This window comes from Sander lucioperca, chromosome 3 (assembly GCF_008315115.2).
Source record: "Sander lucioperca isolate FBNREF2018 chromosome 3, SLUC_FBN_1.2, whole genome shotgun sequence".
Classification (NCBI taxonomy): Eukaryota; Metazoa; Chordata; class Actinopteri; order Perciformes; family Percidae; genus Sander; species Sander lucioperca.
Window position 1 is genome coordinate 27,418,484 of NC_050175.1, and position 17,774 is coordinate 27,436,257.

Below are 17,774 nucleotides of genomic sequence, written 5' to 3' on the forward strand. Positions count from 1 at the left end.
CAGCACAGCAGTGAGACACTTTGCTGAATTATTCACATGTCTGTCTGTTGGGATCTGGGGGAAAGCTACGGTGGGATGTGGAGTCAGGCTACATTTGATGCTCAAGAAAATCTTAATGAAGGCGGGCCGATTGCAGAGATCTCATGAAACATGAGTACATTCCTGTTCTGGTTGGATGCCTTTTCAAACATCCACAGTAATAGCACAAATCTGAAACTCTTGCACAAACACAAAACAACAACTAGTTACCAGGCAGTCGAGCTGGGACACTGGGCTCTTGCTGCCTGGTTGGCTGATGTCCCAGATCTTGACACAACCCTTGCCACCGGTGTAGACGTGACGTGTGGGGTTGCTAATGGTGACAGCGCACACCACTTCCCCGTGGCTCAGTGTGTTGATCTGGCGAGCGTGGCGCGGGATGCCCGGGCCTATCAGTGCGTCTGGAGGGAAGGGCACAGGCTGCATCTGACCATCTGCACTCACATGAAAAGAATAAGCTCTGTGGGGGACAGAGGAAGGGAAAGATGGTCAGGTGAGCCTAGAGGTATATGCTATCTGTTGATAAATAAAATAGCTAAATCCAAAGCTGCTGATACTCACGGTTTTCCTCCAGAAATGGACGTGAGGCTGGCTGGCAGGCCCGGAGCTCTCATGTGAGGATGAGGGTCAAACCCAGCCTGCATGAGCAAGAAGAGCCAAGAGTTAACAAACAACCAATAACCTGCAAAGATAAATTAGACTAAGCTAATATTCAAATTAAAAACTATGCCTCACTTTCTCCGCTAACGCCCTGAGGAACTCTCGTACCATCGTTTCCAGGCAAATCCCTTGAAAAGGCGCAGATTCAGCTTCATTGCATACAGAGAAGCTTTACACAAGGCTACAACATCCCATTTGCTAATGCTAATGAAAGCCTGGGAGATTTTCAAACATGGAGACGCATTTCCGGGGCAAGCCTTTTTCTAAAGCCTTTAGAATGCTAACTAACTAACATCAAAGTAAAGGAGCTAGGCCGTCTTTGTACTTTCTCATTATGTACACACAACAAGTTGCAGCCAGCCAAGTGGAACTATTCACAATGAGTTATGGAAATACAGGACGAATGCTTAAGTTTCTCAAAGTCATTTTGCTAACAGATTCTACAACCTACAGCCGTGGAGGGCACTTCATACAGAGGTGAAGTGAGGGCTTGTTGTGTCAAACTGATGGAATATATGAATGAATTTATGTGAAGAAGAGGAGCTTTGTTCATTCATTGGATTCATAAATTCTATATAGAAGCTAGAATAGTTACAATTGGTGAGCGTCCATAAGCGGCAGCAGCAGCTGCAGCACTCATCTGTGGTGAAATAAGACCCGGATAGACGCCTGGGCTGGTCAGGGATCCGTTCATCTCATGATGACCCATCATCGCAAACGGGGAGGGATAGGTACCCGCAATGGACAGAGGTGTACGTAGGGCTGGGGCGGCTAGAGAAAAGAAAAGGCCATTTTAATTGATTTGTAAAAACTCTGCAGACAGGAGAGACAAAACAAAACCATAGCGCATTACTGATCGAAAGCTCCAGAACAACTACTAATGAATCTAATCATGAACTTTCAATTTTATTTTATCATCAATTAATCTGCAGTAGGGATGTTAATAAATAACTGTTTACCCACAATAAGAATTTTGACCAAGTATTACTAAAACGGTTAAAAACAATATTTAAAAAAAAAAAAAAAGTTAAAGTAATATAAAAAGACCACTTGAATTACACTATGCTGAAAGATTATCATGGAATTTCTGCCCAACGATGCCAAAAACAAATTGCCTACCAAAGCTTAAAAACGGCCGTCCTACACACCGAGTATGCCAGGCAGACACACCGCTGACAACCTCGCAGGTGGATGCAGTGGAGAGAGGCTGGGGCATATGCTCCACAGACAGCTACGGACTTGTGTCGGTCGTGCAGACGTGAAAGCAGTACGAGGAAAGTGGATGCATGTGTCTACGACAAGGAACGCAACATCGTGGGTGCGCGACAGGTACAAGTCCGCAGCTGTCAACAGAAGCGGATATTTCTTAACCTCCCGAACGGATGAACTGGGACTCAGTTGCTTGCTGTCGGTTACCGGTTAATGATCGGTTAAAGAGGGTCGGCTATCGGTCAGAAATTAGCATCCCTAATCCGCAGATTACTTTCTTGATTAATTGCCTTGCCTGTAAAATGCTAATTTTGTCCAACAGGCACTCCATAACCTAAAAATATTCAGTTTATTATCATAAGAAGAAGAAGAAAAGCACATCGTATGCATCTTTGGAGAAGCATAATTCTGTTTAAGTTACTTTTCAAGCAAGAATATTAAATTTCAAAATAGCTTATTGTTTGTCAATGCTTCAGATCTAAATAAGTATGACAGTGAAGTTGTGTGAAAGTGTTTACATACCTAATGCCTCCATGCCGGGGGGTTTGCCCATTGTGAGAGGCCGTAGTCCTGGAGTGGTGCTGGTTCCTGGTGTTGGGGCCTCATTCCTCGGTGTGGGTGTGTTGGACTTCAGGCTCGGTGTGGATGACTTGTCGTTCTAAAACAGAAACACTCTTTAACCTCTTGAGGAAACCTTGTTTTGTATCTGATTACTGAAAGTTGAGTTCACTTATTCTCACTCTCAGCCACACACACACACACACACACAAAAATGAAACATGCCAGAGTTAAAAATAAATTAAAAAATCCCCAAGTAATTCTAAAATACCCCCACTAGCAGAGAATCCAGAGTGACAATCTGAGTGGATGGCTCAAGGTAATCCAATCTAACACTGACACTTCATTACAGCCACGGTGTGCGGGGGGGGGGGGATCACCCTTTGCTTAGAAGTCAAGCTTGTTAAGAGTGGCTAGACAAGCAACTTGGTGGCCCAAACACTTCTATCATAATTAATCTGTCTTCTTCATTTGCAGTTGGAGTTAGAGGAGTGGGGGGGTATAGTCTGGTGACACACTCTAATGAGATACGGAGAGAGGCTGGGTGTCATGGGAGGTGGAGGGTAGTGATGTGGACTATAAATCTATCCTAATCCTCAGTGAAATGGTTTATGTAAAACCGATGCATGAGGATTGTTTAGCCCAGTTAGTGAGAGACCAAGCAAAAAAGAGGGAGACAGCAGTTCCCCTGCTGCTGTGTCTCTGATTATTTACAGCCTCAGGTCGAGGAAGAAATGACCATTTATTGGGTAAGCCATAAAGGAGATTGAGAGGAGTGAGCCACAGGGTTTGATTTCCTGAGAGTGCATCTCTGCCCCTTCAAGCCCCTCATAGCAGCCAACTGCTAAGCCTCCTGCGTATTAGTCCCTCACACAGACACCCACTTCACTTGACAAATGCCCTTTAGTCTGTCAGTTCACCCTCCACTGCAACCACCTTATTTCATCTTCTCTCTAGTCTTTCAGTGTCACTCACATGGGCGTGGTCTTTTGCTTTGGAGGACGGCGTGCTGCCTGAGGAGGCGACGGAGGCGGGGCTGTTGGGGGCAGCATCCTTCTTCAGGACTCGTGATTTATCCAGGCCGTTTTCTGGAGGAGAGTGAGCGGGGCTGACTCGAGGAGTGGCTGGATCCTACAGAGTTAAAGGAGACAGACAGAGAGCGAGACTGAGCAAACAGACCGGAGGAAAGCCACTGGCATGTACATGTAGGTCAAACAAACTGGGGCCTCATGTGCAAACACCGACAGACACACACACACACACACACACACACACCTGTCACTCCCTTTTCTCTTTGTATTCTTTGTATTACTGTCTGCATGAATGGCAAAAGAAGTAGGCACACACAACCAATATTATGACAGACTTTTTGGCAACGCTGTGAAAGGTGTTGAGGCTTCTACAGACACATGACAAAAGAGTACTGTGTTTAGTTTCTGTGCAGTGTTCACAGGAATGTGGTGGAGCAGCTAAGTTCAAACGCAGTCTTACCTCATTGGAAACATCCACTACCAAGTCATCACTTTTGTCTCCGTCACTGTCCTGAAACAAAGGAGTGGCAGGCTATACATTACTGGGAGACCAGTAACAGTACACATAAACCAATGCAGCCCAATTTTTGACTACTAGATCAACATCAAAGACCAGATTTATGGACTTTAACCTCTTTTTAGCATTTCTTTCTTTTTTTTTGCTTTCGATTCTGTATTATCATAAGAAATGAGACTGGGTAACGCTTTTTTCACAGTTACATTATTTCCAATTTCTTGAAGGTTTTCTGGAAAGAACTGTGTAAATTTGTAGTAATTATCGGGAAAATAAAGACAGTTCTGTAATTATTTAAGTCAGTAGTTGATATCCAGAGGCATTTCTCTAAAAGAACTGGTTCATTTGAATCCAAGTAAATTATATTATACATATATTATTATTATTATTATTATTATTATTAGAAACTTTACTCTTCATATATGTTGAATTGTACACTGACCTGTAGACAATGTTCAGCTGACATGCTGTGCACTGACTGAAAGACTCAAGGATGCACTAGCTTAGCATTTGATTGGAATTTATTAATTCATTGGAAGTGTACCAACTGAACACTGTCTCTATTTGACCTTTAATTAGAGCCAAACTACTGTATGGATTCCTTTCCAGAACACTTTAGATTAGGAATTTACAGACACATAAAAATAAAGCATTGTCAAAACTTGGTTGGGTATATAATGAAATAACTGTATAATAAATTAACTGGTAATAAACTGTTTAATTAGTTTTTTTGTGCTGTATTTTGTTTTGCTTGTATTTAACTTTGTCCTGAAGTGTAACATTTTTCATGAGTGGCCTAATCTAGTTAATCAAAGTTAAAATATAAGCAGAAACAAAGCTCAGGGCCCCACCAACAGCTAGAGTAAGACAGCTACAAACTCATTAATGCAAACACTACAAACAATAAAGCTAATAAACACTCACATATCGGCTCATGCTGTCTTTGTCGTCCACTTTGCGTTTCTTGGAGTCAAGGCTGTAATCTGAAGAGCCGCGGTGCTTCTCACTCGCAGCCCGCAGGCTGTCTGATGGCGACACGGAGTTATTCTGCCAACAACAACAACATGCAGCCAGACCACATCAGCTCATCCTGAGTGTGCTATACCTTTGACTCTTAGCATTCTCAAAATACTGTCAATAATCCCTTTATATACTGCACCATATAGAGACACGCTTCCAATGAACATTACTGTGTTGTATCTTGCAGAATTGCAGCTTCTGCAATATCATGTGAGGAAGTGAAGTCTAGCAATATTGCAAATGTGTTCTTACTCCATCTGAACCCATCTTGACATGGTGTAAAGATGTTTTACAAGGTGTGACTCACAAAAAAAAATAACATTTACATAGTGCAAGATGTTAAGTAGTAAGCGCTGAGTAAGAGAGAAGACACACCAGCCCGATAATCGGGCGTCGGGCCGTCTGGCGAGGTCCGTGACTCGAGTCTGTTTGGTGTGTCCCGTGCTGTCGGCCGTCCGAGGAGCCGTCGGCCTTCATTTGGGCCGACCCGACATGTTCAGTCGGGGACAGGGCAGTCAGGACTCACCCGGAAATGGGGAGCGGATGAGCCGCTCAAAATCTGACGAAAATCTTTTAAACTGACCTTTGTCGATCTGAAACGAAGACAGATTCAGCAACTGCATGGCCTATTTCTCGCTTAAAATGTTTTCAGAAACACGTTTCGGTGAACTATTTTAGTACAATATGAGATCGTATTCTGAACAAGCCGCCATGACAGTCTGTCTGTGAATTTCCGGAGAAAAAAGAACCACGTGACGCGTTCGTCCAATCAGCTGCCGGTTTTCATTTTCTGGGAAATAATCAGACTGTTAATGGAAACAATACAGAGCAGCGCTGCCTGCTGCTATGGAGACGTATTACGTTTCGCGCACGCGCAGAGCGTACGCTCAAGTCGGCGTCGCCTCAGTGTGTTCTGAGGCATTTTTTGGACCTCGGGGACCCGACTGATCAGTCCGACTGGCTTTTCTGCCGACGGTCAGCCCATCTGGTTGGTGTGTCAGGGCCCTAAGCTGTACTGCCCTACCAGCATATGCCCTCAGTCAAGTAAATGTTTTGGGGCTTAAATGCAGCAAGTGACAAACCCTCAGAAACCAGAAACAACCAAATGGTGTGTTTAAAGCAGCCATATTATGCTCATTTTCAGGTTCATAATTGTATTTTAAGGTTGTACCAGAATAGGTTTACATGGTTTAATTTTCAAAAAACACCATATTTTTGTTGTACTACACAGCTCTCTCTCACTGCTGCAGATCCTCTTTTCAGCTGGTCTCTGTTTTAGCTACAGAGTGAGACCTCTTTTCTTCTTCTTCTGTACTATCTTTGATTGCACCGCACATGCTCAGTAGCTCAGATGTAGATCATGTCAGCTAGCTAGCTCCATAGACAGTAAAAGAAAAGCTGTTTCTACAACTTGGCGCACATGTAAGTAGTTCTTTTGTAGATTATGGTGAACTTGTGTGTGTTGTAGCAGTGCTTTGCTATTGAGAACGAGGTAGCATGCTAGTGTTAGCATTAGCGTTAGCATACTAACGCTACGAGCTAATGGTTGCGGTTAGTCTGCTCGTTTCGGCTTGTGACGTCACAAGCCGTGCCGATTTTGAACAGCTCACCCAGAGACTGAAGGCAGGACACATTCAGAAACCGTATCTCACTCTAAACAGCATGGATGGATTTTTTTCAAAGTTTGTATGTGTGTGGAAGCACCAGAGACACAACATAACACCCCAAATCCCAGAATAAGTGATTTTTTCATAATATGGGCACTTTAAGTCCATGCATAGCTCTGTAGCCCTTTCCTTTGTCAGAGCAGCGACAATATTGACTGTAAAGCTAAAATACACAATGCTCATGGATTGAGCTGGACTGATTAGGGATAGAAGGTACAGATTCAGGGACAGCTTAGCACTGCTGCCAAGGCAATGTGGAGCAAGAAGGAAACAGACGAGGCAGCTGAGCAAACCCACAAACGCCTCTGGAAGACAAACGCATGAATTTGCAAGCAAGGTGACGCACAGGACAGATTGAGGAGAGGTGGAGATAACATGTGAGGTGGGAGCAGAGTGCAGCATGGGATATTTGGTATATAATTATATATACACACACACACACAAAACCCAACATTTAATCCTCTTGTAAACCCTCACAGTGACCTGGTCAGAGACATGCTTGAAGCAACATTAGCAATTCAAACCAAATACAGCTTGCATTCCTGACTTTCTGTCTGTGACATGGAAGTACATGCAAAGAAAACCAAAAGTGACCAAAATCGCACTGTGTAACTGTAAAACCCACGTTAATGACTGCTGGAGAGTCTACGGGTGTGTGTGTGTGTGTGTGTGTGTGTGTGTGTGTGTGTGTGTGTATATAAACAGCAGGAAATGACAGTATAAGTTCATAACAAAATCAACCAAAATAAAAAAGAGGAAGGGAAGAAAGAGGCCATTGAGGGAACCTGGATAAGAGTGCAATGTGAAGACACAAAGAGGGTGTTGCCAGCAGAGAAAAGAGCCATGAAAGGCAGAGTGAGAAAGTAAGATGAAAAAAAAAAGAAGAAAGACAAGAGAGCAAAACAGGAAAGGAACTTGGCAAGTAATGAGAGCGTAGCAGTGTGGCAATGAGTTCTCCCCACTAGTGGGAATGCCTGGACAAGCTGGCACTCTCTCAGAAGCTGCAAACAGGGTTTTTGTAGTCTGGTCACTGGTGTGGTGGGGTGTCACTGCCAAACAGGCTGACAGGCAATGAGGGAGGGAGGAGGAGGGGTGAAGGCGAGCAATCCCTGAGGCCAGCTGACACTGTCAGACAGCTCAACAAATCCCTGCCTTCATCAGAAACGGACAGATATGGTGAAAGAGGGAGAAGAAAGATGTCTGACTTCTTGGCTGCAAATGAGGGAAGAGAAAGAAGAGCAGCAGAGAAAGGTAACAGCTTGAGTGAAAGGACGACTTTAAAAAAAAAAAAAAAAGACATCCTGAGCCAAGGAGAGTGGAGTGTGACAACCACAGTGTGACCCACTGTGGTTGGGTAGTTAATGGCACACACACACATATACACTTTCTGCCATTTCCACATCCCTCCTTCTCAGATCAGAATATGGAAAGCTACTGTTGTGGAAAAGAAAGCCAAGAGAGTTTTAGTCTGGCTTGGTGTGAAGATGCTGTCTGACGGACAAAGATCTCCTACAGCATTACAGCCTGTCTGTGTATCTGAGCCTGTGACCTTTAAAGGATTGCTTAGACTCAATAACCCTGCAGTTGCCTCCAACTCTGGTATCAGATGACCTGAGACAACAGGAAAGGAAGACTCTGCGTGTGTGCAGTGGGGGGGGGGGGGTGAGGAGATCAGGTAAGGCAGTATTGGCAGCCACTCGTCACCATACGAGATGGGGGAAGAGTTTGGGTTCCCTTCAAACATGAGCGGTCCCATTCAGGATGGCCAGTCAATTGGAACTCAATCTGGCCGAGCAGATCCAACAGAGCGTTACGCTCCAGCTAACGGAGCTTTAAGCCAGTCCAATAAACAAGGACTTTAACATGAGAGGGAGAGAGATAGTAAGAGACAGAGGGGGAGAGAAGAAGAAGTGTAAAGTAGTAAATGAATGAGAGGAGGAGGAGGAGGAGGAGGAGGAGGAGAAGGAGAAGAAGAAGAAGAAGAAGAAGAAGAAGAAGAAGAAGAGAGCAGAAAAGTGTATGCAAAGGAAAAAGAGGATGGTAGATAAAAGGAGTGGAATATTGGACACATGCAACAGTGAATCCTCTGAAGTTGCGAGGAAAGAAGAGAAGGAGAGTCAAAGTCGCTTTTAATTGTGCTGAAATTAAAGGAGGCAGCTGACTACTAATCCTTGCCCAGTGATTGGAGTCATTTTCCACCTGGATAAGATGGCACAGGCGTATTTGGCCAGACCTCATCTTTTGATTCCAGTGACCCACAGAGAGCATGGATTTCTATTGAACAGTGGGCCTAAGACTACGTAAAGCACACCTAATCACCAAACACAGTGAGCCACACAGGCAAAGTTAAAAAACACACAGAAGATGGAGAGTCAACGTACCGTGCTCGACTCACGTTCTTTCAGAGGGTTGGCCAGAGGCGAGTGAAAAGATGAGGGGCCAGGAGAGAGACAAGCAAAACACAAATTAGTATGGGTGTCACCACGACTCAGCACTCCAATCAGATTATACAATTATTATTCAGCTAAAAGATCATTCTAGTCAGATCGAACTAATCTCTGCAACTCTTTGGTAACACTTATTAATTAGGTGATTTTAATAAAAGGGTTTGTACGTTATAACTAATAGCTTTATGAATGCTTCAAATATATAATTACGCAAAACATATCATAAAACCTGTATAAATATTTCCTCACACAGTAATTCTGTACACTAAAAAACAGGTTTGTATAATGAATGTATCAAAAGCAGTTCTTGGCCGGTACAACCACCCATCAGTACCAACATGTTGCAGGGTGTGTGTGTGTGTGTGTGTGTTAGGCGATGCTCCTCACCTCTGTGCTCCAGGTCGTGGTGGTTCTTCTCATCCTTTACAGGCAGGTGGGCCTGGCTGCCAAGAGCACCTAGAGCCAGCAGGCCGGAGCCAGCGCCCGTCACAGGGGGGAGGCCGGGCGGCTGCAGGCCTGAGGGGTGTGGGGGCAGCTGGACTGGGGGGCCGTGGGCCGCGTGAGAGAGGTGCTGAGCCTGAAGCTGCTGCTGCTGTAAACAAACGAAGACAAAACAAGACAGAGGACAAGTGGGTCGGCTGGGAAGGGAATCCATGAATGACCGCACTCTACTCATGCATTAGAGCTGGCTTTGGCATCATTTAGTTCAAGGCCAAACCATTTATGCATAATAGCAGACTGGCAGTGACTGCCAACATGCTGATCCAGCACATTCGATGTCAGAGGAAAAACGGATTCTGTTCGTAACTGTAGATGTACACTGCGGTTATCAACTGGCTGAAAGTGTTAGGTAACTTAAACAGAATACATTAATTATTACTTTAGCTGTGCAGTATTAGCCCTGTTTTACATCATGAGGCAGCAATATGTATATACTTAAAACCACATTATAGCTTTATCACATTAATTACACTAATAATAATAATTAAATAATCAGTGTGCTAAGACATCCATGCAGATTAGGGCTGTAACATCTGTCATGTATTTCTACTACTCTTCAGAACCCAAACTGATGTCTTCACACAGTTGGTTTTGTTTGACCAACAGTTTAAAACACAAATGTATTAAATATACAAAATACAAAACAAGAAAGGCAGCAAATCATCACATCTGAGAAGCAGGAACCAGAGAATATTTGCTTGACAAATCAAAATTGCTGTTGATGAATCAGCTCTGTGGAAAGGTTTGCACATGAATGAGCTGTGCCTGAGTGCCTCCAGGTGTATACTAAAGACATGATACTCTTTTGACAGCGTGCTCTTCACTTATTACAACACTGCTACACTGTTTTACAAATTGTTTATCGTTTCTTATTTATGGTACGAGACCTTTATGTGACAACTATGTACTACTCAACAACATGTCACCTCTGGTTGTCAGAAAGGATACCAAGTGTTTTTGCTCTCTCCCAAACCACCGTGCTTCAAATCATAGTTGGGATGGTTAAAAATCAATAGTTCTACACTTGAAAACCTCAAAACCTTTCAACACTCTGGAAAACCAAGCAAGCATGCCCACCCCTCCAGCAAAATGCTGTTAAGCACACACACACACACACACACACACACACACACACACACACATATACACACACACACACACACACACACACCAAGAGGCCACGGATGCCTGTGTGAGAGAGGCAGCCAAAGAGGAGTGAGTAGATAGACAGGAGTTAAATAGCCACTCAGGCAAGAGGGAAGCAAGTGCTTTAAAACAAGGTTAAATAACACTTAGCACATCCATCAACTGCCTCTCAAAAGAAACAAAAAACATGATTGCTGTTCTGCTTGCTGGATAGAACTTCAATAGCCTCATCCATACATTTATTACATAAAATGGAGAAACTAGACGAGGGTATAGCTAGTGGTTTACCACATTTAAAAGGTCTATTTAGCAGCTGGCCATTATTCAGTCAGCTCATTATGTGGAGCTGGACCAGAAATCGTACGATGGATAGAAGCAACTGAGGGGCGGCATTGTTAATCGATATTGTACTGGTGTGCTGAGCAGCCTATTTGTTGTGAAAAAGGAAAAGCGAGTCAAAAGGAGAGAAAGGGGCAGCCAGAACAAGAAAAGGAGGGAGAGGCAGAATACGAAAATAACAAGAGAATGAAAGAGAGAGTGAGCGAGGGATTGAAGCAGGGACGTCCCTATTGAGTGTGCCTAATGAGGAAAAGCGTGCAGGGATCATTATCAAGAAGCCTCATTAACGAGCTATGGCTGAGGAGAGGAGCGAGGGGAGACGAGGGAGGGGAGTGGTGAGGGGGAGAGAGAGAGAGAGAGAGAGAGAGAGAGAGAGAGAGAGAGAGAGAGAGAGAAAGAAGTGAAAAAAAATTCTGGAAATAAATTGCTTCCAATTCAATATTCATGGATAAAGAGCTGGCTTCCTTTCACACTTATCTTTTTTCATTATGTGTAAATGCCGCCGCAGCTCAGGCAACTTCCACAGGAAACAGGCAATTAAAGTTAACTAGGCGAAGCTGGCTCCCTACAGAACAGACTGTCAGGTGGAACAAGCGTCAACAGCACCAGCACAAACCAGCTGGCAGACTGGCTTAATAAGTCTGGCGGTGATAGCCACATTACCTACTAATTCTGTGCTTTACAACTGCTTCTGTGGCTCATCATATTTTCTTCAGTTGTCGCGACAAAGATTAGACTACACCCTACGCTAAAAACACACCTGACTGAGTTTAGTATTGGAATAAGGATTAAGACACAGTAAACGTTTTGTTTAAGGTTAGAAAAAAAAGTGCCGTCAAATCTGTGACACGTGAGCGAGGCAGACAAAAGTACAGGATGCCAAAAATATCCCAACACACCCAAGTCATGCTTTGTCTCCAAAAAGGCATCAGCTCCCCTTCACAAAGACACATGTTAGATTGCCAGCAAGCACTTCAAAACACTTGATAAAAACAAGTTGTTTCTCTGTGTTTGGTAACCTGAACACTGACCATGAAGGCTGGGTAGACACTATGAGGCGGCTGCTGCTGCTGCGTCACAGGAGAGAGGAAGAGGAGAGATTGAGCCAGAAATGATACAAGCAAGAAAACTGAAGAGGTCAATAGAAACTTTGGTCTATAAAGTAAAGATTTTCCAGAGTGCAAGTTGATGTCTTCAAATTGCTAGTTTTGTCCAATCAACAGTCCAAAACCCCAAAATACTCAGTTTACTAACCAAAGAAAGCAAAGAAAACCATCAAATATTCACATTTTAAAGGCTGGAAGTAGGATTTTTGGCCAGTTTTGCTCTAAAAAGATGACTTAAAGAGTCAATTATCAAAATAGTTTTTGTTTTTTTTGTTGATCAACTAATCAATTAATGAACTAATTGTTTAACTAAAAACAAAACTTACAGTAAGCTTGATTCCTTAACTAGTGCCTCTAATAATGAAGCTGGTGATTTCAGGCTAAATCTTATTTTTTAATAACATGAACTAAAAATGTAATGTCAGCCACCTAAAACATGACAAAACCTCAGACATTAAGACGTGTGTAGATGCTGAGAAGTCAAACCATGTGTCGGACTCTTACTTTATTACAAAATGTCACATTTCCATCTGGTTTGAGTGTGTAGGCTTTTCATAAGGTAAATATGCACACGCAAATAAAACACACACATTTTTCACAGAGATCACTGTTAGCATAAACAAAACCAGGCAGTATAATTTACATTGTGTATTGTGCGTTTGAGTAAGGGTTGGTGATAAACAGCACACCAACTGTAACCATTATTGAAGTATAATCTCACCCTGTGTGGAAATCATGCAAATGAGTGTAGGAGCATGGAAATGAGACCGCACCTCTGACACGTGTGTGTCAAATCAAACTCAATCATGCAAAACATAGTGTAGGAGGGACGAGACTAGTTTGCATTTTTGACTTAGTTTTTCAGTCCTCTTAACACAGTTCAGCCTGCTCGAGTTGTTGGTAACTTATGTTTTTGTTTAGTATGATAGAAACAATGTTTGTCAAAATTAACGCGATCAAATGCACGCACGTTCTGCGATTTGGGCCTCGGGCCGCTCCATAGTTTGGGAAATCAGGGGTCCTGCATCCCCGTCGGGTTCAAATTCGCCATAATGACCGGCTAGCTCTACTTTATCCCGCTTATTACGCTGCTTTTTACACGGCTACCCATACAGAGGTACTCCGCTGATGACGGCTGCGTCCCGGTCGAGACGGTTAACTTTACCGCTGATAAGCATGGCTCTGCGGCGGAAGCCAGGTCGCCCCGGTGAGTGAGCTAACCAAGATGGAGCTATCTAATGCTCTGTTTGCGCTGTTCCCATTAGCTCTGTTAGCAATCCCCGTTTCTTCCACCCTCTCTCTCCCGTGGTGATCCGCTGATCAGTGGTATGAGCACAAATATTGATTTAAAAACAATTGTTTTAAAAGTGGTCCTCCAGAGTCTATGCTCAGAACATGTCCATGGCAATGGTCAGTTATACAGAAAAAACAGACCGCAGAATTCCGTGATTGACCAGTCCGAATCAAGTATTTAACCAAGCTGTGTAATAAATTCTGTTAGTATTACCAAGTAATGTTGTGTTCAGGTCAGTTTGCCCATCTGTTGTCGTTTGATGGGCTTGAGTTTGCCATATTATGCTTTCAGCATAGTTTTTTAGCATACAGTACCGTTTAGGTTATTCTGGAGAATATTCTAGACAGTATTTGTCATTGTTTTGGATTGTTGCAATAATAATAATAATAAACATTTGCATAAAGCAAGCACATTTGTCCGCTCCCATGTTGATAAGAGCATTAAAAACTTGAAAAAGTATCTTTGGAACAGATAAAAAAAATGTGCGATTAGTTTGTGATCAATGCCCATCTCCTTCCCACAGTCCAAGGTGACGTCTTCACATTGCTCGCTTTATTCAACCATAAGCTAAAAAGATATTTAATTTGACAACGAGAAAAGCACAGCGTCTACCCTTCGAGCAGCTGGATCTGGAAATTCTTTTAGCCTTTTTGCTTTATAAATGATTTAGAAGATTATATCAGTAATCCAAATAGTAGGCGATTAGTTTTCTGTTGATTGACTAATCATTTCAGTCTTGTGTAAAATAGCAATATTTTGTCCTAGAAAATCTATTTGCATATCAAGTGACCACACATTGGGTCTCTCAGTCACCTCCAGCTGGAAGGAAAGTTGGGTTGGGAGACTTTAAACTAATGTACATGTATATTGCATCACATAGGCAAACATCTATCGTGTGTGTTTCTGGACTCAACCTATTTTCTGATCTAGCTGCTGTCGAAAGCTGCCAGAGTCTGATGCTTTCTGAATATCACAGAGACTTTAATGACAAGAACACCCCAGCAGCACCGCCCCATTCACACTGTGGGGGGATTGATCACCTGCCATGTAATCGCCCCTATAATTAAAGTCTGTTTTCCTGTGTGTGTGTGTGTGTGTGTGTGTGTGTGTGTGTGTGTGTGTGTGTCTCCCTGCCCACCCTTAAAGAAGGCAGGGTCACTCCTGTTGTTTCACTGAGCTGGTTGAGAGAAAAAAAGAAAGAAAAGGAAACGGGAAGTAATTACCTTGAAAACTGGGGGTTGTGCTCCTGGCTACTTTACCTTAATCGAATTTCGATATCTGCCTCTCATTAGACTTGACCTCCCACTAGTGGGACTAGCTAACCGCTGACTAGCCTCTTACTACAGAGGGCTAATCAAAAGGGTCAGTTATCCATCTGCGCCCAAGCTGGCTATTAAAAAGCCTCTCGGCCGAAAGTTTTTAAATAAAAAGGCAGATGGAAGACCAAATCACTAAAAAGTACATTTGGCCAGAGTGTTGTTGTGTTGAGGGTTGTGGCTACAATTAAAAGGTCAATGACTGTTTTTATTTTTAAGTGTGCTCGGTTGTTCTATTAAAGACTAGATCACTGCAGATGCTCTCAATTGAATAAAACATAAGAAAATATACTTTTAATATAATTGGGGTAAAATAAAACAGCAAGTTAAAAGCCAACCGTCCTAGCAAAACCATCATCACTGGATGTTACACATAAATAAAATCCAATATCAACAATAACAGAATCAATATGGCTACTTAAAAAGGAGCTATATACTATTTTCTAGTATCTGGTTTTACTTCGACGGGAACTTAATTGATTAAATGTGATGAATTAGTATTATTTGATAGTAAATTGAACTACTGGTCAGACAAAATAAGCAATTTGAAGACGGCACCCAGAGTTTTAGGAAACAGTGATGGGCATTTTATTTACTGACATTTTATAGACTAAATGATTCATTAATTAAATCGAGAAAAAAATGACCATTAATCAATGAAAATGATCGTTAGTTGCAGCCCTAGCAACAACAAAAGTAGCTCATTTAGGTAATTTATATGGTGTGACTACAAGGCTAGCAGTGTGTGAATGCTCCTAAGTTAGAATAACAGCAGCTTTTCCACTTCTTCCTATTCTGCCAACGTTGTTTGAATGCAGCCTAAATCTTTCGTCCACTACATCTTACAAATGCTAGTGCCCAGTTACATCCACACTGTTGTAATCTTTGTTACGATCACAATGCTTGTCCCAACCTGATCGCTCTAATTCCTCCTGATGCTGCTGGGTCAGAGGGAAGGGTAAGCCTGTTGGCTGGAACCTTTTATCAAAAATTTAAAGTGCAGCCAAAGTGAAATCTGAGAAACACCATGATCTAAACTCAGCCTGGACTGTATATCAGATGTTCTTTGACTAAGCCTGAGGACAGCTGCTGTTGTTAGGAACTGCACCCAGCGTGCTGACAGGTCACAGTTAACCAACAATCAGGAAATTTACAGTAGTGAAGACGATATTGACAGTACCATTGCAAACATTGCAAATTCAAATAAAAAACATAATGAACCATTGGAGACAGGGGCAAGTCTGCACACATGAAGAGGACATGGACATGCTAGATTGTATTCCGTCTGAATGTTCAAATGCCACAGACAGGAGGAAGAAAATGGTTACAGATGAATACAATAAACTACTCTTATTCCCTTTTCACCCCCATTTTCCTTCTGAATCTATTACCCTTTCCCAGGTTATCCTTGACACACAAAACTTCAGCTAAGGCGTATAAAAGGTGAAATAAACCTGTAAGCGTAATGTAGCACACTTAAATAGTCCATACGTCTGTACTGGAGTGCCAGCCTCCTCTATGCGTGCAGTTTTGCCCCTGGCCTCAGGTCAAATGAAGGAAGAAAAGGGGATATACACACAGTGAGAGGCAGATTGGGAAGTCCACGTACCCCGATGATCGCATTCAGCTCAGTCATCGTCACCTGCTTTGCCCGTTCAACAGCCTGAGCCACTTGCTGTTGATGCTGCAGGACACAAACGCAAAGATTAGATTCCTCATGGAGAATAATTCATTCCAAACACACATATCCAGACCTGATGGTTTACCTACACAAGTCTAGGAACAGGCTTTTTGGCTGAGGGGAAATATAGTCCCATAAACAGTCCCATAAAAAGACTCAGTTAGTACAATATGATATATAAGAATTTAATCAAGAATATATCAACCAATAGTGTTTGTGTTTCCCTGAGGCATAATTTCCATCCATGTGGGTGTTTTCAACAGCTGGACTAATTTCTTAGAGTGACAGTTAGGATAACTGTGCCATGCCTTACCGTGAGAAATTAATAAAACCAGTTCAACTGAAATCTTTTGTCAGAAAATGGGAACAGCCAATTTCAGCTTCCTACTTGATAAAAGGCATTTGCAGGCTTGTTTTAAGTTCCTTGCATGTTTAGACTCACAGTGTAGAGCAGCAGTTAGTGATGGCAAGTGATTGACTAATGCATTTCAATCATAAATAAAATACAAACAAGTAAATTATTTGAGTGGGTTTGTGCTGCTAAAATGGTCAATTCAACGACTGTTTCATGGTTAACATAATTGCTTAAAAATCTGTATTCCTATTATGCAATGAATGCATGTCTTGTACAATATAAGATGCATTGTCATGCCTATACATCCTATTGACAGAGTCTCTGCACAGTAGCCAGCCTCACTATTTCCTGTACAGTTACTGTGCATGTTGAACGAAATTATTCTCACTCTTAAATGCTGCAAGCCGGGGTGACACTCACCTCTTGTGACAAGAACGGCATGATCTGAGCGAGAATTGCATTGAGACGTTTGGCAATCTCAGTCTATAGGAGAAGAGAAAGAAAATGTTAGAATGATAAGTATACCACATGCCACAGGCAACACTATAATCAAGCAGTTAAAACTACCTATAAAACAAAAAGGGTGTGGATTTGTGCCCACGCACACAAATGTTTGCAGTGTCTATCTGGATAGAACCCGTATTTCTTAACTAAATTGGGACCGCCTTAGAACAAATTTACTCTCCTGCCTCCATTAGACTAAGGCCTTATTTCATTACGAGGCTGAAATATGCTAATACCATCTGGCTGGGGAGACCATAATGAGGTAATTACAGCCCATAGAGAGGGGGGTGGGGCAGGCTGAAGCAGACAGGTTAACTCTCTGGTACATCTATCAGAGGCATCTTTGGTATCGACCACAGAATATTAGCTGGGAGTGTAAGATGATAC

The 17,774-nt window shown here is 42.6% G+C and overlaps 1 protein-coding gene across 11 annotated transcripts in view; it reads right to left on the reverse strand.

Moving 5' to 3' along the window:
- tle3b (TLE family member 3, transcriptional corepressor b) overlaps positions 1–17,774 on the reverse strand; it is a 35,600-nt gene that overhangs the window by 5,318 nt on the left and 12,508 nt on the right. For 2 of the 11 annotated variants that reach the window (XM_031290201.2, XM_035999589.1), the window contains exons 6-17: positions 17,304–17,366; positions 16,427–16,531; positions 12,163–12,201; positions 9,533–9,737; positions 9,080–9,138; positions 4,936–5,058; positions 3,958–4,008; positions 3,442–3,597; positions 2,431–2,566; positions 1,295–1,470; positions 601–677; positions 250–499 (exon numbers count right to left, since the gene is read on the reverse strand). In XM_031290201.2, the coding sequence (XP_031146061.1) occupies positions 250–499; positions 601–677; positions 1,295–1,470; positions 2,431–2,566; positions 3,442–3,597; positions 3,958–4,008; positions 4,936–5,058; positions 9,080–9,138; positions 9,533–9,737; positions 12,163–12,201; positions 16,427–16,531; positions 17,304–17,366 (1,440 nt within the window). The remainder of the gene's footprint in view (positions 1–249; positions 500–600; positions 678–1,294; positions 1,471–2,430; positions 2,567–3,441; positions 3,598–3,957; positions 4,009–4,935; positions 5,059–9,079; positions 9,139–9,532; positions 9,738–12,162; positions 12,202–16,426; positions 16,532–17,303; positions 17,367–17,774) is intronic. The other 9 variants (XM_031290204.2, XM_031290203.2, XM_031290202.2 and 6 more) reach the window with 9 other exon arrangements.